The sequence below is a fragment of the Lepidochelys kempii genome, chromosome 7 (genome assembly GCF_965140285.1).
Source record: "Lepidochelys kempii isolate rLepKem1 chromosome 7, rLepKem1.hap1, whole genome shotgun sequence".
Classification (NCBI taxonomy): domain Eukaryota; kingdom Metazoa; phylum Chordata; order Testudines; family Cheloniidae; genus Lepidochelys; species Lepidochelys kempii.
The window spans coordinates 39,947,024-39,971,163 of NC_136386.1; the positions used below are offsets into that span (position 1 = coordinate 39,947,024).

The following is a 24,140-nucleotide window of genomic DNA, read 5'->3' on the forward strand; positions in this document are numbered from 1 at the left end:
CTAGGATTATTTAGCCTGGAAATGAGAAGAGTTAGAAGGGACATGCCTGTGACGAGGCCCTTCCCGGGATGGACATACATACATTCAGTGTGCTCCCTGAATACCGGGATGCCAAGGCTGGAAAGGAAGGGCAGTGCCGGCGATATGCGTCTGCCCAGTGGGAAATAAGGACCAACCAGCTGCCAAATCCTAATGACTTCTGGTTAGTATCAGTCTGAGCAGGGCCCATTAAAGACATAGAGGGTGCAGCCTCATGCCTAAGGCCCCTGGTCCTGGGGACGAGTGACATCAGAACCTCAGCTTTCATTTTACAAAAGTACATTTCTAGCCCTTGTCACTGCAAAGAGAAGCTTAAGAAGGTGGCTTGCTTGTAACCAAGGCAACCATGTCTGCCTGAGTCTGCAGACAGCCAGAAACAAGAGCTGGGACCCTGCTATTGACACTTTTGCCTCTCTGGCCAGGGAGTGAGGGGGACCCCCGCTACCACTCCTGGAACCTCAGAGGGAAAGAAAGCCCTGCTCCTGCCTCTTTGGACGGGAGAGGTCCCCTCCTGCCACTGTCACTCCTAATGGGAGGCAGAGCCATGATACAAGGGCAGAGCCATGGAGGCCCCTGTTATGGTGTGACAAGGGCCATATGTCACTTTAAATCTGGTCCTAAAACTAAGGCCATAAGTGTATGACTTCCATAAATACACAATAATGTAGCAGTCTTCAGTAACTCACCGTAAACCCAGCCTATGCAGATGCATTCAAATATAGCCACAAAAAGAAGGCACATTCCACTGGCTGCATAGGAGTCAAACAGCTGGAAAACGTACATTCCACCCTTAAACACAAAAGACAGAAAAGGGAAACCAAAATAGACTGTGGAGGTCTAATGGGAATATTTCAAAGCACAAATATGATTTTAATTGCACAGTCATTCTCGTTCAGTAATGAGGGATGATAATTTGTCAGTGATTTGTCATTGTGAAGGCTCTTTTCTCCTACTCTCTTAGCCTATTAAATACTGCACATTTGCATTAAGATAGTAAATGCCTTGGGGGCGGAAGGGAGACGGGAACAAGGCCCATCAGAATTAACGTTGTGTTCTAGCTGAACTTAGAATAATGGAGCATGACATTTCATCCTTTTCTGAAATGTTCTTCGCATTCCATCCTATTTTCAACTTCACTGTTACAGCACCAAGATTCAAATGACTGAAAATGCTTATGATCTCCTAAGTCCTGCACATAAATATGCAGATTTCTTCAAATGTCTGTTACACTACTATGTAAAAAGCATTAGCTAAATCCTGCGAAAACTCACAGAACAGTAACTCCTATGGAACATGGTCTCATAATCAGGTGCACCCACTTACACAAGGTTTGCATTTAGCTCAAGATCTTTTAGATGCTTTGCTCATCTAAGTCTTTATCATGTAACAACGATCAATTAATTAATGGTGACTTACTGGTAGGCTTTTGTTTAATTTCTTTCCTTTTCAAATGAAAAGCTGCTTTTCTAATGGTTTTAAAATAGTGCTCCCTAAATAATATGAACATTGCAGAAATAGAGCGTGACCGGCAAAGAGGGTCCTACTGCAGCAAAATCTTCATTTGGCATCTACAAAGCACAAGCCAATAGAAGTCGTTTTTTTCTGGGCTTTGGTGGCATACAAGCAGGGCTTAATTTGTGCCAGGGTCAAACCCTGGCACCTCTATGCTTGACAGTTCATAGCCCCGACACCTCTGGGTTTGCTGCATCAGTTATGAATGTAAAAGAATTGCTTGAGCCCCAGCACCTCTTTCATTACAAATTAAACATTGCATGCAATCCATGCATAACATCCCTTTAAATGGTCCTCCCTGATTAGCTGAAGTATGTAGTACAACTGTGCCAAGCTAACATGGCACAAAGAAGTAAAATTCACTAGCCTGCCTGTAATTTTTCCTTCTCTGAAGTGGTCATCTTGTGCTCCATGATCCCTTACAACTAAGCTATTCCTCCTCATCCTCCCAGAACAAAGACTCTTTTGTTTTTTGTAACCCCCTCTCTGTACTATTGCTGGGAGAATATTTTTTGGCAAATAATATTTTTGCTGAAAAATACATTTTTGAGGCTGCAAAACTATTCGTGAATTCAGGTTGAATTCAACTAAGTGGAAATTAGGGCTGTCAAGTGATTTAAAAAATTAATCATGATTAATCGCACTGTTAAACAATAAAATACCATTTATTTAAATATTTTTGGATGTTTTCCACATTTTCAAATATACTGATTTCAATTACAACACAGAACACCGTGTACAATGCTCACTTTATATTTATTTTTGATGACACATATTTGTCCTATAAAAAAACAAAAGAAACTGTATTTTTCAATTTACCTCATGCAAGTACTGTAGTGCAATCTCTTTATCATGAAAGTTGAACTTACAAATGTATAATTATGTACAAAAATATGCATTCAAAAATAAAACAATGTAAAAATTTAGATCCTACAAGTCTACTTAATCCTACTTCTTGCTCAGTCACTCAGACAAATACATTTGTTTTCATTTGCAGGAGGTAATGCTGCCCGCTTCTTGTTTACAATGTCACCTGAAAGTGGGAATAGGTGTTCACATGGCACTGTTGTAGCGAGTGTCACAAAATATTTACGTCAGATATGTTAAAGATACATATGCCCCATATGGCTTCAGCCACCATTCTAGAGGACATGCATCCATGCTGATGATGGGTTCTGCTCAATAATGATCCAAAGCAGTGCAGACTGACACATGTTCACTTTCATCATCTGAGTCAGATGCAACCAATAGAAGGTTGATTTTCCTTTTTGGTGGTTCAGGTTCTGTAGTTTCCGTATTGGAGTGTTGCTCTTTTATGGCCTGGTCTACACTATGAGTTTATGTCGGATTTAGCAGCGTTAAATCTGAATTAACCCTGCACCCGTCCACACAATGAAGCCATTTTTTCGACATAAAGGGCTCTTAAAACCGATTTCTTCTCTCCTCCCCAACGAGGGGATTAGCACTGAAATCAACATTGCCATTTTGAATTAGGGTTAGTGTGAACGCAATTCGAAGGTATTGGCCTCCAGGAGCTATCCCACAGTGCACCATTGTGACCACTCTGGACAGCACTCTGAACTCGGATGCACTGGCCAGGTGTACAGGGAAAGCCCCGGGAACTTTTGAATCTCATTTCCTCTTTGGCCAGGTGAGCTCATCAGCACAGGTGACCATGCAGTCCCAGAATCGAAAAAGAGCTCCAGCATGGACTGAACGGGAGGTACTGGATCTGATCGCTGTATGGGGAGAGGAATCCATGCTATCAGAACTATGTTCCAAAAGACGAAATGCCAAAACATTTCAAAAAATCTCCGAGGCCTTGAGGGATAGAGGCTACATCAGGGATGCAACACAGTGAAACTTAAGGAGCTCAGACAAGCGTACCAGAAAACCAAAGAATCAAACGGATGCTCCGGGACAGAGCCCCAGACATGCCACTTCTATGCTGAGCTACATGCAATTCTAGGGGGGGCCGCCACCACTACCCCACCCCTGTCCGTGGACTCTGAGGATGGGATACTCTCTGCCACAGCTGAGGATTTTGCAGATAGGGAAGATGAGGAGGAGGAGGACGAGCTTTGGGAGAGCACACAGCATACCATTCCCCCGACAGCCAGGATCTTTTTATCACCCTGACTGAAATAACCTCCCAACCCAACGAAGCCAGAGAAGGGACCTCTGGTGAGTGTACCTTTTTAAATATAATACATGTTATAAAAGCAAGCATTTTTTAATGATTAAGTAGCCCTGAGGACTTGGGATGCATTCGTGGCCAGTACTGCTACTGGAAAAGTCTGTTAACGTGTCTGGGGATGGAGCAGAAATCCTCCAGGGACATCTCCATGAAGTTCCTCTGGAGGTACTCTAAAAGTCTTTGCAGAAGGTTTCTGGGGAGAGCAGCCTTATTCCATCCTTCATGGTAGGACACTTTACCACGCCATGCTAGTAACAAGTAATCTGATATCATTGCATGACAAAGCCTGGCAGCGTATGGTCCCGGTGTTTGCTGGCATTCAAGCATCATCCGTTCTTTATCTCTCTGTGTTATCCTCAGGAGAGTGATATCGTTCATGGTAACCTGGTTGAAATAGGGGAATTTAATTAAGGGGACATTCAGAGGTGGCTGTTCCTACTGGGCTGTTTGCCTGTGGCTGAAAATAAATCCTCCCCACAGTTAGCCACACGGTGGGAGGGGGGACCATTGGCACTGAGCTGTTTGCATTTGGCTAGCAGAGATCTTCCCTGATACCAGCCAGGCGGTGGGGGGAGTGGAAAAGTGATCATCCCAGAGAACTGGATGCGGGGAGGGGGTTAGTTTGGTTTCTGCTGCACGTTAACAGGAAGACTGCAGCAGTAAATGGCCAACTCAATGGGCTTTGCTTGGTATGGGAAAGGAGGGGGCTGCTGTTATGAAGGTTGCAGAAGCCAAAAGGCTATGGCTTACCATGGCCGCCTGTAAGCCAAATTGTGTTGCTCAGCCCTGCGTGTGTGATCTCTAACACCAAAGCCACAGGCACTCAATATAAGATGCAAAATGCGACCTTGTACCAAAATCACATTTGCTATGTAATGTGAATAGTGTTGTTCACCATGAAAGCGTACAGCCATTGTTCTGTAAAATGTATCTTTTTAAATACTTCATTCCCTTTTATTCCTCCAGTAGCTGCAAATGTTTCAAGCCTCCCTCCTCCATCCCAGAGGCTATCTCAGATAAGGTGGCGAAAAAAACGCACACGCGATGAAATGTTCTCTGAGCTCATGCAGTCGTCCGGCACTGACAGAGCTCAGTAGAATGTGTGGAGGGACACAACAGCAGAGTACAGGAAAGTGGCCGATGAATGTGAGGAGAGGTGGCGGCAGAAAGATCAGAGGAGGCATGAGGAAATGCTAGGGATACTGCGGGATCAAACGGACATGCTCCGGCATCTGGTGGAGGTTCAGGAATGGCAGCAGGATCACAGACTGCCACTGCAGCCGCTGCTTAACTGCCCTCCCTCCTCCCCAAGTTCCATAGCCTCCTCACCCAGATGCCCAAGAACTCGGGGTGGGAGGCTCCGGGCACCCAACCACTCCACCCCAGTGGACAGCCCAAGCAACAGAAGGCTGGCATTCAACAAGTTTTAAAGTGGCCTTTTCCTTCCCTCTTACCCTCCTCCCACACCCCATGAGGGCTACCTTGTGAGTTATCTCCCTATTTTTATAATCAATTAAACGATAGTGACTTTATTTCCTTTGCAAGCAAGCTGTGATCGAAGGTGGGAGGGTGGGTGGCTTACAGGGAATTACAAGGGGGCGGGTTTTCATCAAAGAGAAACAAACAGAAGTGTCACACAGTACCCTGGCCAGTCATGAAACTGGTTTTCAAAGCTTCTGTGATGCGCACTGCTTCCTGCTGTGCTCTTCTAACTGCCCTGGTATCTGGCTGCTCGTATTCAGCGGCCAGGCGATTTGCATCAACCTCCTACCCCGCCATAAACGTCTCCCCCTTACTTTCACAGAGATTGTGGAGCACACAACAAGCAGCAATAACAATGGGAATATTGGTTTCGCTGAGGTCTGAGCGAGTCAGTAAACTGCGCCAGCAACCCTTTAAACGTCCAAATGCACACTCTACCACCATTCTGCACTTGCTCAGCCTATAGTTGAACAGCTCCTGGCTACTGTCCAGGGTGCCTGTGTACGGCTTCATGAGCCAGAGCATTAAGGGGTATACTATTACAAGGATACAAGGGTAACTATTGGCATTTCAACATCCCCAACAGTTATTTTCTGGTCTGGGAAGTAAATCCCTTCCTGCAGCTGTTTAAACAGACCAGAGTTCCTGAAGACATAAGCATCATGAACCTTTCCCGGACATCCCATGTTGATGTTGGTGAAACGTCCCTTGTGATCCACCAGTGCTTGCAGAACCATTGAAAAGTATCCCTTGCGGTTTATGTACTGGCTGCCTTGGTGATCCAGTCCCAAGATAGGGATATGTGTTCCGTCTATGGCCCCACCACAGTCAGGGAATCCCATTGCAGCAAAGCCATCTGGTATGACCTGCACATTTCCCAGAGTCACTACCTTTGATAGCAGCAGCTCAGTGATTGCGTTGGCTACTTGCATCACAGCAACCCCCACAGTAGATTTGCCCACTCCAAATTGATTCCTGACTGACCGGTAGCTGTCTGGTGTTGCAAGCTTCCACAGGGCTATTGCCACTTGCTTCTCAACTGTGAGGGCTGCTCTCATCTTGGTATTCTTGCACTTCAGGGCAGGGGAAAGCAAGTCACAAAGTTCCATGAAAGTGCCCTTACGCATGCGGAAGTTTCAGAGCCACTAAGTATCATCCCAGACCTGCAACACTATGCTGTCCCACCACTCTGTGCTTGTTTCCCGGGCCCAGAATCGGTGTTCCATGGCATGAGTCTGTCCCATTAACACCATGATCTCCAAATTGTGGGGGAACGCGGTTTTAGAGAAAAGTGTGTTCATGTCCTCATCACCGCGCTGCCGTCACCTCCTTGCCTGGTTTTTCACGTGCTGGTTCTGCACACACTGCACGATAATGCGCAAGGTGTTTACAATGGTCATAACTGCTGCGGTGACCTGAACGGGCTCCATGCTTGCTGTGCTATGGCGTCTGCTCCTGCTCGAGCAATCCAGGGAAAAGGGTGCAAAATGATTGTTTGCCGTTGCTCTGATGGAGGGAGGGGCGACTGACAACATGGCTTACGGGGTTGGCTTACAGGGATTTAAAATCAACAAAGGGGGTGGCTTTGTGAAAAACAGAATGGCCCCCTCAAGGATAAAACTCAAAACCTCAAGGTAGAACTCAAAACTGGGTTTAGCAGGCTGTTGATTTCATGGCGGGAGGGAGGAGAAAAATGACAGTGCACTGCCGGTAGGACTGAATCGCAATGAGACGAAACTTAAAGGGGAAATGACCTGGCTGAGTCACTCCCATGTTTGCCCAGGTGCCCCTGATCTCATCAAGATCGGTTAAAAGAGCACCCTGGACTACGTCGACGATGGCTACAGTCATACTACACTGTCTGCTGCCAAAAGGCAATAAACTGTTGCTGTGTAGCAATGCAGTACCGCGTCTGCCAGCACCCAGGAGACAGACGGTTAGCTGAGCAGGCTCCATGCTTGCCATGGCATGGCGTCTGCACAGGTAACTCAAGAAAAAAGGTGCAAAACGATTGTCTGCCCTTGCTTTCACAGAGGGAGGGAGGGAGGAAAGAAAGGGGGGCCTGATGATATGTACCCAGAACCACCCGCGACAATGTTTTAGCCCCATCAGACACTGGGATTTCTACCCAGAATTCAAATGGGCTGCGGAGACTGCGGGAACTGTGGGATAGCTACCCACAGTGCAACGTTCCAGAAGTCGACGGTTGCCTCGGTACTGTGGACACACTCCGCCGACTACATGCACTTAGAGCATTTGTGTGGGGACACACACAATTGACTGTATAAAAATGCTTTTTACAAAACTGACTTCTATAAATTCGACCTAATTTCATAGTGTAGACAAGGCCTAAGACTTCTGAAAGCATGCTCCACACCTTGTCACACTCAGATTTTGGAAGGCACTTCAGATTCTTAAACCTTGGGTGGAGTGCTGTAGCTATCTTTAGAAATTTCACATTGGTACCTTCTTTGTGTTTTGTCAAATCTGCAGTGAAAGTGTTCTTAAAACAAACAACATATGCTGGGACATCATCCAAGATTGCTATAACATGACATATATGGCAGAATGCGGGTAAAACAGAGCAGAAGACATACTATTCTCCCCCAAGAAGTTCAGTTACAAATGTAATTAACACATTTTTTTTATGAGCGTCATCAGCATGGAAGCATGTCTTCTGGAATTGTGGCAGAAGCATGAATGGGCATACGAATGTTTAGCATATTTGCCATGTAAATACCTTGCAATGACAGTTACAGAAGTGCCATGCGAATGTCTGTTTTCACTTTCAGGTGACATTGTAAATAAGAAGCAAGCAGCATTATCTCCCGTAAACGTAAACAAACTTGTTTGTCTTAGTGATTGGCTGAACAAGAAGTAGGACTGAGTGGATTTATAGGGTCTAAAGTTTTACATTGTTTTGTTTTTGAGTGCTGTTATATAACAAAAAAATCTACATTTGTAAGTTGCACTTTCAGTACTTGTATGAGGTGAATTGAAAAATACTATTTCTTTTGTTTTATCATTTTTATAGGGCAAATATTTGTAATAAAATAATAATATAAAGTGAGCACTGTACACTTTGTATTCTGTGTTGTCATTGAAATCAATATATTTGAAAATGTAGAAAAACATCCAAAATATTTAATTAATTTTAATCGGCATTCTATTGTTTAACAGTGCAATTAAAACAGATTAATTGTGATTAATTTTTTTGAGTTAATCACGAGAGTTAACTGCGATTAATCGACAGCCCTAGTAGAAACATTTCATTTTGGCCAGTTTCATGAAACAGCATTCCATTTTGAAATTTTTCCAATTAAATACACACACCCAGGAAAGACACCCAAAAATGACCAAACTGAAACAAAAAACTCAAAAAGAAAATTGCTCTGAATCCACCATAAAGTTTCTGTCCATTCAAAATGATTTTTGGGGGTGGGGGTGGGGAAGAGAGTTTCACTTTCACAAAAACAAAAATTAAAAATCAAATTTTATGAGTTGCCATCTTAGGTTTCAAAAGGTGATAGAAGCTGCTGTAATATGCAAGCTCCATATGTCCTTTAGGACTAACCCAGGCTCAGCTGTTGGGGATCCCTTGCTTATGCTTAGAAATCTTGCCCTCCCAAAGTCAAGCAGCATAGAGCTACAGTTTCTCCTTGTTGGGGACTTTTATTCCCTTCCCCGAGAGTGCAAGCTGATGGAATGAGTCCATAAGCACATCTCCTCTTCATGGGTGTTGGGGTGTATGGGGGGCAATCAACAAAATCTTTGTTCTTTGATGTTTCACAATGGCTCATTTGGTTTCAGTGAGCCTTATTGTGGGAAGGGCCTAATACCTTCAGTGTTTTACATGAGTTAATGCTTCTTTCCTGTTTGGCGAGTTACCGTTACAGAGGTTTATAAGGCAAACACTAAGGCCAGGTCTACAAACTTCCACGGGCAGAACTACATCGCTCACAGATGTGAAAATCAAACCTCTGAGTGATGCAGTTATAGTGACCTAACCCCCAGTGTAGACAGTGCTACGTCGACGGGAGGGCTTCCCCCATGAACACAACTACTGCCTCTCACAAAGGTAGATATACTATGCTGGTGAGAGAAGCTCTCCTCTCAGCCTAGTAGCATCTTCACTGAACTGCTACAGCAGCACACCTGCACCAGTTTAAGAGTAGACCTACCCTTAATATATCCTTATAACACAGGGTACAGATGTTATGAGTGAGATCAATATATGTAGCATCCTACAAGCATTTCATAAAATCTAAACACTAAACACATTCTTATAAACTTAACATCTGTTTTAAACAGTGCTAACACACAGGTGAGCCAGAATAATTTCCAGCTATATATTGGCCAGTGTTCACGTGAGTCCTCAGGGCCTTGGCGTCAGCTGGCACCTGGTCTGCCAGTGTCACAGTACTTACTAAAGGAAAACATATTTATAGAAAGTATGGGGAAGACTCTGTATATTTAAAAAAGCAGTATCAGAGATTACCTGAAGCATCAAATCATTCTACTACTCTTCTGACCACATCTCTGCAGAGACACAGCTTTAAGGAATTGGGAAATGTGAGAATGCTGTAAAGAAGGGCTAGATGTTGGAAGAATATTCTATAAGGTCTCTAACACAGAGTTGGACCTTCAGGAAGCTTGAATTCAAGACCCACTCAAAAGCTCAGTTAAAAGAAACTCCAACACATCCCTAGTTGTCAGACAAAATGGGTTTCCTGATCTTTTAAGAACACCATTAGGACCACATTCTCAGAATCCTCTGAAATGCCCAGATTTGTGGATAGTTTCTAGATTTGAGCAGTAAGTCCACACGTTCTGCTGATTATTCATCCTCTACAAGGCAAAACCTCCCAGGTTCCTTGCCAAGAGTCTCAGATGCTGTAGGTTGGCAGTTTGACAGGATCCTGGCATAGACATTTCTCAAGGACTAGGAGATTCAGTGACGCTGAACTGACATCATTAGGCGTTTGAGAGACTATGGGTGCCTGGGCCACTACATTTATTCTAACTGCTTGAGAATGTAGCATCTTAAATGCCCTATGTTGTGAGTTCTTTGCAGCGGAGTCTGTCCTTGATCAGGGCTTAGAAAGCACCCCAGAGGCAGTGGACACTACTGTAAACCTCCAACATAAACCATGAATAATCCACAAAACTTCCCACTCCAGAAGCAAGTGAATTTCACTTGCTTAATTTAGTAGTTTTAATTTGTACTTTGTTCTTGTAGCATGGAGCTGCCAGTATGCCATGGAGGTCCAATCATTGCTTTTCACGCCCCTGGCAGCCAAATCCAGAAGGAATCTTAAAGGATAGAGAGAGAATCACCTTCTTAACTACTTACAACTCTAGTAAGTTTTAGTGATGAGCTTCCTCAGATAACCATTTGACTAGAATTGAATGGGGTCTTTCTGAGCTCCCTTGGAGGTGCACTGATTCTGGAAAATCCACTAATAAATCAAGATAATATGTGGAGAATAGAGGTGCATCACCACTATGGAATTGTTTGCACAAACAGTCACTATCATACAAAGTATTAGAGTCCCTGGCGGACAAATACTTGGTGCTTCCAGAAGAAATACACATTGTGAAATCTTTTTGGGGCAACTGGACTAGAACCAGGAATGTCTGGTAGAATGCCCAACGGTGGGCCAGATCCTGAGAGAGTACTAAGGATTTCCTTTCTGTAAACAGATGATGAAGACGAGGGAGTCAAACAGTTGGAAGGTTTGATCAGTATATGCAGATAATATCTCATATGAGTGGGCTATCAACAAGTCCTCTGTTACTTTCCTGTCACAGACTGGCCATCAGAGATACCATCAGACTTGTAAGAAAGCAAGGCACAGGAGAAACTATAAAGAGCATTGCCTGGAATTGGTAACTGGTCCACAATATTGAGAAATGCAGGAATATTGTGACCAGCTTCCCTGTAGAACGATGAAATCTCTTTATCAGTAAGGCCTGGACCCTATGCAGAAATGGGCTTGCACATGGTCAGTCCTTCACTGCCTGCTTGCTGGTCCCAAAGAAGAAGGGGTGACAGAATGGAGGAAGATGAGAAATTTGGAAATTTCTGAGAAGACTCTCCCAGATAGTTCTGAGCACCCAACTGTCTGATGAGGATTTTTTATTTTCATTTGGAAGGCCTGAAAACTTTGGCAGGAAACTCTGTTCTAAGGGGAATATGGTAAAAACTCAAGTAGTTCTCCCCGTTCTCTGTCTTTCTTTTTTGGTCATGGCACCAAAGACTTGGATTAACCACCTCAGAAACAGTAGCACAACCTTCGATCTCCTGGGTTACCCAGCCTCACAGTCATAAAGATTCTGCTACTTCTTCCACTAAAAATTTTCCTGGTGCCCCAGTCACTGATCTGCCCCTTGAAGGAACAGGGAAGTGCCTTTTTGATGAAAAAAGCCCATATGTTTATAGATGTCAGGAATAAGGAGGAGGGAAGAGCAATAATAGGAATAAGCATTCAGGCTTGAAGCCCCTTGCTCAGACAATAATAGTCTGTGGGCTTTAAAGTCTTGCTGAAGAAGTTTTACAGCTACGTCACAAAACTGTGCCCTCTCTTTCCTTCATGCTGACAGTTTGGTGCAGGATCACTGCCATTCTGATTGTCCATTGGTGCTGGCAGGTCCATGGTGCGAGTAGCTAGATACTTCCTGAAAGTTGCAGCCATATCTGGGATTTGTGTATGTATGTGAGGTGGGGTGGGAGGGAATATTCCAAAATTCCCTAGTCATAAGCAACAAAGATAATCTACATCAATGAATTCAGGCCAGCAATGGCCGCTGCAAAATGGGCATTTGCTTGGCGGGTTAGCTCCTGAGGCTGTCTGGAGGGCTGCTCCATTCCAAATCCTCCAGCATCTAGAAACGGAGCGTAAAATTCACTCTTGAGCAATGAATTTAACATTAATTCCCAAGTCACCCATTTAAAAGGTGCTTAGGCTTTGTGCCTGCTCTCTGCACAAAGGGGTGAAAGATTAGCTGGATGGGATGCTTGAGAGGCTGCTTCCATAGCAGGCTCTGCCTGAGAATTCAGCACAACAGCACCACATGGTGTTCCTCGCTGCACCGTGCAGCCAAACTCCCAGACAGCAACCGCAAGCTTGCAGCTGCCCGTCTGCTCCTTCTGCTTCTTCCCCAGTGCAGCACAGACTCCTACAACCCAGCACACACCGAAGAGACGTGTGAAAATGCTGCCATCTCTCTCCAGCCATGAGAAGTGGATTGCTTAACCTGGCACACTAGAGAGGCCCTATAAGTCAGCCCCAAGCAGCTGACCTGGCCCGCAGCTCTAACAAATCAGACAACCCGGTTGGGTGCTTCCTGACTCCCAAGCCCTAGGAGAGGAAATCTGGGGCTAGTATGTGTGAGGAAGAGACAAAATTGGGGTTAGAACTGGCCATGGAGGAAGGGGGCACAGGTGCAATTCGGGAGCAGGTGCCATAAGGGAAGAATGGGTGCATGTTTGTTTAAGTCACTGCCCTGAAGCTCCGGTGACGTGGATTCAATGCCTGGCTTTGCTACAGACTTCCTGTGACCTTGGGCAAGTCACCTGAAGAAGGAAGGTTGAGAACCACTGCTCAGTGTGCTTCCCAAGGGTCTGTGGAGGTATTCTGGATGGCTACGTTGTCTGTGAGCCACAATCCAGCCTATCATCTGCCTTTCAATTACAACACACACTGTATGCATGCTTATAGGGAAGTGAAACTAAGGAACTAAACAGTCCTCTGAAAATTTATAAAGTGTCTGGAAGTTATTTAGTGCCAAAAGAAATGAGAAACAGGAGTGATAATCAGTAGTGGCATCATGGGCTTTAGCGCACTGAGAACTCAGAATGAGCAGACTGACTTGACAGCCTGAATTCTCTCCAAGGATTTACTCTGTGCTGTGAATTTATTTGGTTACCTTTAGCTTTTGCTCAAGGTACCTTGTGGACATTAAAGAACAACTTCATGGTGTCACTCAAGTCAAGGATCAAAAAAGCCAAAGTGGACTAGAGCTCAAAAGTACAAGCCTCCCAAACTAATGTGTCAGCTGATATCAGAATGCGGGGCAACTTCCCCAAACAGTGTACACTTGAACAGAGGCATTTAAACAACACCAAAAATAATCTTTAACTGGTCACTACAGGGACTTTGTATTAAAGAATAATAAAACAAATTTTTAAAAATCACTTTTTTTCCACCTATATTAAGCTAATAATTCCCTGACACATGGAACCATTAATTAGCCTAATAGCAGTAATTTGATTCAGTATGTTCTTCAAGTGTTGACAAGCTGAGGCACAGACTCTGGATATCTGTTCCCTAACAAACTTGTCATTATCTGTAGAAAATGGCCAACTTCTAAAGCACTCTCGCTTTGTTATTCTTCCAAAGAAACTGAAAGGCTAAGAAATGGTGATTGATGGCCTCTCTCCTGATGTTTGCAACATTCTAAATCACATAATACATTAACAAACCTCTACTGCATATGCATAACTGCTCTTGGGTAGCGATTAATTTGTATTTTATTGGCTGCCTGGTTCAGTTGTAGTGTACTCAGTATTTTCACTGTATTTATAATTAGTTACAATACAGATAAGCTAGGACACATTGTAACAGAAGTGATCAAATAATGGTTTTACAGTAAAGCATCATGATTAATGTTGACATTCCAGTTGATCGGTTGAAAGTTTCCCAGAGGAATCGGATTAAGATAACCATTTCTAGTCAGATACAAGGGCAAATGCTATTTTTTCCTTGGTTTACTGAGCATCATGAACTTTCCCAGTAGTTAGTAGGAATTCTTATTAATACACCTGCTTTGAGTACATTAGACAGCAACCACAGCAACAGATTTACTAGCTGGTGACCTACTGAAGAACTGAGTGGTACGTCTACACTGTAATTGGAGGTGTGATTGCAGCTCACATAGGCATACCTGCGCTAGCTTTAATCTAGCTAGCAGAGCTAAAAATAGCAGCGAAGACCTGGTGGCACAGACTGTGGCATGGGTCAGTAACATAAATATGTACCCAGCCTCCAGGCAGCTCACGCTGAAGCCTGTGCCACCATGTCTTTACTGCTGTTGTTTGCCATGCTAGCTAGAGTAAAGCTTGCATGCATATGCCTACCTGAGCTACAATCACACCTTTGACTTCAGTGTAGATATGCCCAGGGAGCAAACCAAGCTCATCATCCACTTTCTCCCAGTTCAAACATAACTTTACTTCCTGGAATGCCTTCAGTCTGTATTAGCAACATCAATGGATGCATTAGAAATGCATCATAGCCAGATTAAACAGACTAGATAAATCGAAACAAACACACACACAAAGAGTGGTGCCAACCAACATCCTTTAGGGATGGAAGTGATAGTATCCCTGGACCTGATCCAAAGCCCACTGTAGTCAATGGGAAAGCTCCCATTGTGGGCTTCGGAGTGGGCACCACCTGAAGAACACATAGTTATGGTTTCTGTGCATTGGTTTGGCCATGAGAACACTGAAATAATACACAGAGCGGACAAATATATCATTGCACAATCCAGAGCTACATGCAAACCAGAGGCTCTTATATGTACAAAGGGTGCAGCTCACCCTCCTGACCACCACACCTCCTTGCAGGAGAGTCAAGAGCAAGAAAAGGTCTCAGCCCCTAGCCATAGCCATGCAACTGCATCTCATCTCTGGGTCAGGGTCATTACTTGGTACTATTTCTGCGAGTAGTGTGTAACAGCGATGAAGACTTAGTGGCACAGACTCCGGCATGGGTCAGCAATGCAAATATGTACCCAGGTGGGACTCCTGCTTTGGGGAAGGAAGAGGATTAGGGAGGAGAGGAATGCTCAGCCTGACAGTGTATGGGATAAAAGACAGTGAGGCTTTCTGTGTAAAAGAACTCACTGTCAGAGACTGTGAATCGAAGTAGGTTTTTAAAAACCCCAAACCCTTTCACTTTTCCCAAGATTTATTTATTGCTGTTATCTTGACCAGCCAGAGAGTAGATCTATATCATCTATATTCACTAAAGTAATAGCCATGACAAGCAAGAACACATTTACTATATGGTCAGTACCTGATTTGAGTGATGCCTTGAAGATATTTTTAATGTCAACAGGTTCCTTTAGCAGAACTTCAAAATGGCAAAACCAATTTGCAGCACATGGGGAATTCTGATCAGCAGGGCACGACTAAACAGGCGCTTAGAGCTGCATACCCAGGCCACAGTCCAACAAAGCACTGAGGCACATAGTGAACTTTAAGGACGTGAGTAGTCCCACTGACTTATAAGGGACTATACATGTGCTTAAATAAAGCATGCGCTTAAGCTACCACTAATTTCGTTTTTAGTTTTTCTCAGTTATATATACCACTGCTCTTATTCCCAAGAAGGTGGCTGGCTTTTCCTGGCTGTCAGTAACAAATACCCTCATATCTGATTGGTTCAGCCCAGAGTGATCGGGGAGAAACAACAATCCCTGTGAATGGATGGGAGGTGTAGAATAGATGGCCTGCCAATGGCTATGCATCACTGATTACAATATTTGCTGAGCTCCAGGTGCAGTTAAAGATTTGAACAAAAGTTAAGAACAGTCTCTTAAACGGTTTGTACTCATTTGACCAACATTACAGTTTTTGTTCATCTCAAGTGCTCATGCCTGGAGTATGTCATGGTTAAAAATAGCCAACTTGTTTTCTTGGCTGTACCTTTGAAAAGAAACAAAGGGCATCTTACCTCTGTTAACATTATTAGGCCAACGAAGTATGACACAATCGAAAGAGCAAGAATCAACAGTTCCCTTCTGTATCCTCTTCTGAAAATCTTTGGGTACATATCCACCACAGCTGTGACAAGGCTTTCAACACACACAAACTGAAAGAAATAACAAAAAGCCCAAATAAGATACATATCTCTTCTACTCAGGGGAATTGGATTTGCTAAAAACCCCTTCAAGTTCCCCCCTATATTCTCATCAAAGAGAGAGACTGAAAAATCCCCAAGGATACTGTTTAAAGTGAAGAACAAAATTTCAGAGTCAAAAAGTCCAAACCTATGGCTTTCAAGGCCAAAGCCAAATTCCAAAAAGTAAAAACTATCATAATCTCATAGTGAAATTCATTGTGGAGCACAGGCCCAGCACAATATTTAAGTCTTTAAAACATGTGCTTCAATGGGGCTTAAATGGTGCCCCAAAGTTGAGATGAGTGTACATGAGGAATTGCACACTCAGTGCAACTGTTGAACTGTCACTTAAAAGAATAATAAGCAGCACTTAAGCAGCACTGTAATCGTCAAAGTGTTAAGCTATTTATCTTCAGTAGCCTGCAGAGGTTGGTAAGTGTGTTTCTCTCCATTTTTACAGATGAAATAAAACTAAGCAGAGTGGTTAAATGTCCCAGCACAGGCCAGACAATGCGTCACTGAAAGAACTGACAGCAGCACTCAGAAGTTCGTAATTTCCAGTCCCTTTTGCGTTCTGCTACATCAAGTTGCGTCTTGGAAATGTGTAGACCTTATGAAACATTAATTTTAATGATCCTGAAGTGCAGTACAAAACAAAACACCACATAGTTTCACTGTACAGCATACAATCAGACTTATCTCCTGAATCAGATATGCAGATTACTTGGATACTATGACAGGTTTCAGAGTGGCAGCCATGTTAGTCTATATCAGCAAAAACAACAAGGAGCCCTTGTGGCACCCTAGAGATTAACAAATTTATTTGGGCATAAGCTTTTGTGGGCTAAAACCCATTTAATCAGATGCATGGAGTGAAAAATACAGTAAGCAGTATATATATTACAGCACATCAAAAGATGGGAGTTGCCTTACCAAGTGGGGGGGTCAGTGCTAACGAGGCCAATTCAATTAAGGTGGAAGTAGCCTATTCTCAACAGTTGACAAGAAGGGGTGAATATCAAGAGGGATGACTATCCGGTTTGGAAAATTACTTTTGTAGTGCTAACAAGGTCAATGCAATGAAGGTAGACATCACCCAGTTCCAACAGCTGACAAGAAGGTGTGAGTATCAGCAGAGGGAAAATTACTTTTTGTAGTGATCCATCCACTTCCAGTCTTTAGTCAGGCCTAATTTTATGGTGTCCAGTTTGCAAATTAATTCCAGTTCTGCAGTTTCTCATTGGAGTCTGGTTTTGAAGCTTTTTTGTTGAAGAATTGCCACTTTTAAGTCTGTTATTGAGTGTCCAGGGAGATTGATGTGCTCACCTACTCGTTTTTGAATGTTATAATTCTTGATGTCTGATTTGTGTCCATTTATTCGTTTGCGTAACGACCGTCCAGTTTGGCCAATGTACATAGCAGAGGGGCATTGAGGCACTCATTACTGTACAATATGTCTGGTGAAGCAACTCTTGTGCAATTTTTCTATAATTACATAGACTTGGGCAATGGCTATAGTGCTGTCACTTTGCTGCATTACATATTTACATTTTTCTTGCCATCATATCTTGAAATATGAAGGTATAGCATAAGCACTTTCATTTTCAGTATCTTCTCCTCAGTGATCAAAATGGCTTGCATGTTGGTTTGAAAAGAAACACATACCATTGTCATTGTTTTACAATTAGTGGACTTGAACAGTATTGTAAATTCTACTGAATGTTGATGAAATTGCATACCATCCTGACATTAATATTAAAAGCAGAACTCAGATGAATCATTGCTTACAATTAATAATAAAGGAATCTTCAGTATTGTACAGGTTTGCTTTTTTTTTAAAAAATAATCAAATAAGAAACTTGAAATAGAGGCTTTAAACAGTGCCAGATCCTCATCAGGTACCAAGTGGCATAGCTCCCTTGACATTAAAGAAGCTATGCAGCTGTAAATATGCTGATAATCTGACCCAACATTTTTTTTAAGTGATGTTTGATTCATACCTGACTATCTAATCCAAGGAATATTAGCATCATGAAAAACAAAGCTGCCCATAGAGGAGAAAGAGGCATCATGGTGACAGCTTTTGGGTAGGCAATGAATGCAAGTCCCGGTCCTGAAAAGGAAGCAAAGAAATGCAATTGCTTATACTTTAACATTCCTCATGTGATAAATCAGATGTGAAGAGCTAAATAAAAGAGAGCATGCTAGACTTCAATTAAAAATGCACTGCTATAAATGCTTTAGCAACTGTTGGATGTGGGGGGACGTACTCTCCACCAGCCTTATACCAGGCACAGATTACTTCCCTTGAAACGTCAGCTCAGCTGTGCCAGATGGCTGATTGCAGGGGCAAAATGAAGGCTCCCCCCACTTCCTGCCCACATGTGCAGCACTGGGGTGAGGGGGTTGTGGTTCTATGGAGACAGCTCTGTTCCTTGCACCCTCTGGCTTCCCTGTGCAGGCGAACAGCCAGGGTCACCATTTGGCGGTAGCGATTCTGTGATAACCCTGCTCAGCATTAAAAGAACAATTTGTCTGAAACTGTACTGAGTGGCACCATGGCAAATGTTAAGAACTGCATGTCGGAAGCCATTTGCAGCACACAGCAAGCACAACTTCTGTTGGTTCCGCAAAACCTACGAATATTGCTATGTAGCCTTGAGTGCCATCTGCTGGCACATTATGTATTAAGTAACCTATATACAGACATCTTTTTTATAGAACAGCTTGAACAGCAATGATCCCTTCTCCAGCCTAGCTAAATGTGCACCTGCTCTCTCCCTCATGCTGTTTTTCACCAACATCTTGACATTTCCTTCTGCTCAGTCTATCTCTTGTCCTCACCCTTCCGCAATTGCAGTCTCTTGCCTCATTAAACTATTCACCCATTCACTCTTGCCCCCATTAAACCACAGACACAAAGCTAGTGCAGCACTTATGCATTCCTGCAATGATAGCAGAGATAGTGCTGCTATAATCAGACCATGAGCATACTACAGCTATTTCACTTAATACGGTATTTTACAAGCCCCTGTAATTTCCAGTGGCATTTCTATTCTGTTAGCCTTGCACTATCTAGTTTAGTCATTCTAAACCAGTCATCCTAGGGAAAAAAATAACATATATTTGCCATAGCAATATCAGTGAATGTTATTAGCTATACAAGTTTCTTGTTATACTTGACCCAGTTCCTTAAATTCATTTTCCGTCCATTTCTCCTTCTGACGAATCCATCATTAGACCATTTCTCCTCCTGGAGAGACCCAACATTCACATTGTTCTGACTGGGTGCTAAGTGATCCTTAGAGAGTCCGTGGCTTTCCAGACCTAGAACAAGAACTACTACACTGCCAGTCTTAGTTGAGATTCCTCCTACAAGTTAAGCCCAAGCAACAATACTTGTGAAATGTAGAGAGAGAATCGTCCAGTAATCTTGAAAATCTCATGGGCTCAGCATAGTAAACAAAGATGCTCTTTTCTGGATGGTATAGGCATCAACCAAATCCCCTAACTGCATATTTCCTGATGGATGATCATTGATAGCATTAAGAGATACAATCAACTGTTAGAAATATAGAGCCAGATCCTCAGCAGGTATAAATCATAGAATCACAGAAATGTAGGGCTGGAAGGGACCTCGAGGGATCAACTAGTCTATCCCCTCATGCTGAGGCAGAACCAAGTACAGTAGATCATCCCTGACAGATGTTCATCTAACCTGTTCTTAACAGCCTCCAAAGACAGGGATTACACAGCCTCCTTTGGAAGCCTGTTCCAGTGCTTAACTATCCTTATAGTTAGAAATTTGTTCTTAATATCTAAAATCAATCTCCTTCACTGCAGATTAAGCCTATTACTTCTTGTCCTACCTTCAGTGGGCTTGAAGAACAATTGATACCCATCCTCTTTATAACAGCTCTGAACATATTTGAAGATAGTTATTATGTCCCAACTCAGTCATCTTTACTCAAGACTAAACATGCCCGTTTTTTTAAATCTTTCCTAATAGGTGAGGTTTCCTAAACTTTTTATCATTTTTTTCTCTCCTCTGGACTCTGTCCAATTTCTCCACATCTTTCCTGAAGTATGGTGCCCAGACCAAACACAGTGCTCCAGCTGAGGCCTCACCAGTGCTGAATAGAGTAGAATTATCTCCTGTGGCTTACATACATCACTCCTCTTAATGTGCTCCAGAATGATATTAGCCTTTTTAACAACTGCATCATTTAACATTGTTGATTCATATCCAATTTGTAACCCACAGATCCTTTTCAGCAGTACCATTGCCTCACCAGTTAATCCCCATTTTGTAGTGGTGCATTTTATTTTTTTCTGCCTAAGAGTAGTACTTTGCACTTGTCTTTATTGAATTTCATCTTGTTGATTTCAGACCAATTCTCCAGTTTGTCAAGGTGGTTTTGAATTCTAATCTTGTCCTTCAAAGTGCTTGCAACCCCTCCCAGCTTGGGTCAGCCTCAAAAATGTTAAGCATACTTTCCATTCCATTATCCATGTCGTTCATGAAAATATTGGATAGTACCAGACCTAGGACAGACCCAGGTGGGACCCCACTAGATATATTCCCCCCACCTCCCCTCCCGATAACTACTCTTTCAATATGGTCTTTCAAGAAGTTGTGCACCCACCATATAGTAATTTCATCTACACCACATTTCTCTAGTTTGCTTATGAGAACTTCATGGTATCAATCAATTTGTTCAGCAGGACTTCAGTGGACCTACAAAGATTTGCACCAGTTGAGGATCTGGCTTGTTGCTCTTTTGATAATGATAAAACTGATTCTTTTATAAAAAGAAGCAAACAATTCAGTGTATTTTGGTCCATCTAATTTACAAGAAATCTGAATGATTTCTTATATGGAAAGTTTGTGGAGAATTATCTCATCTATATAGCTCAACCGGGGTGGGACAAAAGTGGACAGGATGAGAGGCCAGAGTGGGTTGTGGAGATAATGTACTGGAAATTCCCCATAACAATCCTTGGCTGTCCAATTATAGCAACTTGTTGGCACAATGTAGCCAGGATTTGGCCTCTTAACTTCCTGGATTTTGCTGCTTTCTATGATAATTTTAATGTTATTCACATATAGATATGTGACCACAAAAGTATTACATTGATACCAGTGCACATTTTACAAGCAGTCATTCTAATTAGTAGCATTGCCATAAAATAACAGCATCTTTCTAAACTGTAGACAATGCAGCCTGGATCAATGTTAACCTATCTAATTAGTGGAGAGCAAGAGAGTATCCCGACAAACTTTATGAACACCAACAATCATGCATATTGTGTATACCCACATGAAATCTTCTTATGAAACTTACCTGATTCTGCAACTTCTGCTATGGGCACCCCTTGTTCATAAGCCATGAAACCAAGGACCGAAAAGATAGCAAAACCAGCAACAAAGCTTGTGCCACTGTTCAAGCAGCAGAGCATAATGCAGTCCCTGAAAAATAAGCCAAAAACCTTCATTTTATCTTTAGTGGCTGGGTTTTTTTTTTAAAATCAGACTTCACAGTAAAACAAACATAACCCAAAACTCCAGAGACACGTCATTAAGCTCTAATCCTGCAAATACTTATGCATGTGAATAATCTTATGCCCAAGAATAGTCACACTGATAAATTTACTCATGTGTATACCTGTCAGCAGGATGATGGCTTCCAACTCTTGCTGTAATTGTAGCTGGTTAAATATGAAGTCTGTTGTTCTACCCCATTCTTTTTGTTTCTTTTTTTTCAGTAAAACCGTAAAAAGATGTGGAAGAAATGGACACCTCAAAAGGTTTGGATGACAATTTACTTCATTAGCTTTCTAGAATGCATTTTATTCCAGAGGATCCCAAAGCCCTTTCTAAATTATACATGTACAGCAGTCACTTGCCACCAAAAAGAAGCCATACTGGGATGAAAATGACAGAGGCATAAATGCCTAATGAAAAATATAGCAAAGGACTCTGGAGCAAAGCCCTAGTCTTACAAAATGTGCCATGAGATCTTCAATGGTGTAGACATGACATTAGTCAATATTTCAGTATATAAAGCAAATAATTATCTGTTCCAGTCCAATGACCGTTTGGTGACTTTCCTAAAATGACACTTGTGGCCAGGTCCCCAGTGGATCAGCAATAGAACTATGCCAATTTACACCTGCTGAGAATCTGGCCTCCAGTCTGTTTCAGAATCAAATCTGTTTCTTAGATGTCCTCATCACAAAAATCACCACTGAGGCCCTTCTTGGCAGCCTCAGAAAAGTCTAGGGATGGAATGAGCCTAGAGAGTGATCTGTTCTCTCACACCCTATATGTGATCCCTCAATATCAGAGCTGAGGTTTTTAATGGGGTGATGTAGGGAAATATTTCACTAACATGTGAAATGTCACAATAGTAAACCACATTTAAAAGAGAGAAAATCCTTTGGGAAAATGTGTTATATTTGCTGAAAGCTCAGCTGAGAAACCTTGTTCACCCTATTTTCAGATAGCGCTTTAGCCTTGATGAGTGCTAAGGCAGATATGACTTATCATGACATCCACTCTTTTAAGAGTCATTTCCTGTGAGAAATGGTTATGTAGTTGAGAATCTACTAGCCTAACATTTCTGACTGAAAGTGAATTAGGATCCTCAAAGATCAATGCACACATGGCAAGCCAGAATCTCTGCCAGACCTCTGCCTTCTCCTGATTTTCTCAGCACTATAGGGATCTGAAAAGCAGGCCTTCTACAAGCACAGATGACCCAGATAAATGTCTAAAAGGTTTCGTTTCTGCATAATTAATGCCACACAACTTTCTCACAGTTTCAAGGGGCCTTCCTGAAACCACTGAGATAATTAGTATACGTTCTCCAAGCCCTGGAGTTTATTTAATCACATACAACAAATATATCAAAACTTATTTGCCAATCTCTCCAAAACTTATTTGCCAATCTCTCTTCTTTCCTTTTTCTCAAAGATTTTTATCCTACCATCATTCCTCATGGATCAGTCTTCAGGTTTATGGTTACTTTGATAATCTCTCCATATTTCCTGATGTCTGTTTCATAGACTATCCTGTATTTAATTGCAGCAATAGATAACACTAAGTGCTTAGGTATTGCCTCTGAGCCATAAATCTCAAAGCATGGTACAAAGGTGAATAAATATTAGCGTCCCCATTTTAGAGATGGGAAAACAGAAGCACAGAGAGGGTGGCTTGTCCAACATCACACCGCAAGTCTATGTCAGAGCTAGGAATAGAACCCCGCTGCCCTGGCCCCCTGCCTGAGTCTATCTCCACTGGGCAACACTGCCTTTCACGCCTGGCCTCTCTAACACCATCTCGACATCAGGCTGAGTGGACTTTTTTCAAATTGGTTCTGACAATCACTTGAATTCTACCTTGTTATTCATTTATTTTTAATATTGTGTACATGCCTGTGTTTATAGAAAGCCATCCAGTCATACATTGTGAATGGTGGTATTATGCCCCCAGGTACTGGCTCAGAAAATCAGTAATTGCCACTGGAACTGTTTGATACTTTTCAAAGAAATCGAAGAAGGAATACACTGAAAAGCAGTTTCTCTCGGCTTCTGTCTCCAGGGTGGGAGCACTGTGTACTGTGCATACTTGGAAGTGTGCAGACTGAAGGGGCACTTCACAAGCAATTCTTTTCAGTTTACTCAGACACTGAGTTGATCACTCTGGAGAGAGCCCAGTCTAGGCTCTCTCACCTGGAGGGAAAAGGTAACTCAGTGCACAGCCTTTGGTGGAGGATGGAAGAAATAAAGATGACATTTGGGGGAATTCCCCCAAGAGGAATTCCTCCAAAAGGGAAAAAATCAATTTATTTAATTAACAAGAAGTACTTGGAATACATTTCTCAAAATATATTTCATCTTCAAGACTAAAGAACACTTTTGCACTTGGATTATTATTGTTTATTATATATCCTAAGAAGTCATAAGTATTTGTGCTGCTTTACATACAAACAAGAAAC

At 42.5% G+C, this 24,140-nt stretch overlaps 1 protein-coding gene across 9 annotated transcripts in view; it reads right to left on the bottom strand.

Moving 5' to 3' along the window:
- The window catches only part of SLC6A11 (solute carrier family 6 member 11), a 280,391-nt gene that overhangs the window by 11,068 nt on the left and 245,183 nt on the right, over nucleotides 1-24,140 (bottom strand). For all 9 annotated transcript variants that reach the window (XM_073352322.2, XM_073352324.2, XM_073352321.2 and 6 more), the window contains 4 exons: nucleotides 21,486-21,610; nucleotides 18,141-18,253; nucleotides 15,973-16,110; nucleotides 726-828 (listed from right to left, as the gene is read on the bottom strand). In XM_073352322.2, coding sequence (XP_073208423.2) covers nucleotides 726-828; nucleotides 15,973-16,110; nucleotides 18,141-18,253; nucleotides 21,486-21,610 — 479 coding nt within the window. The remainder of the gene's footprint in view (nucleotides 1-725; nucleotides 829-15,972; nucleotides 16,111-18,140; nucleotides 18,254-21,485; nucleotides 21,611-24,140) is intronic.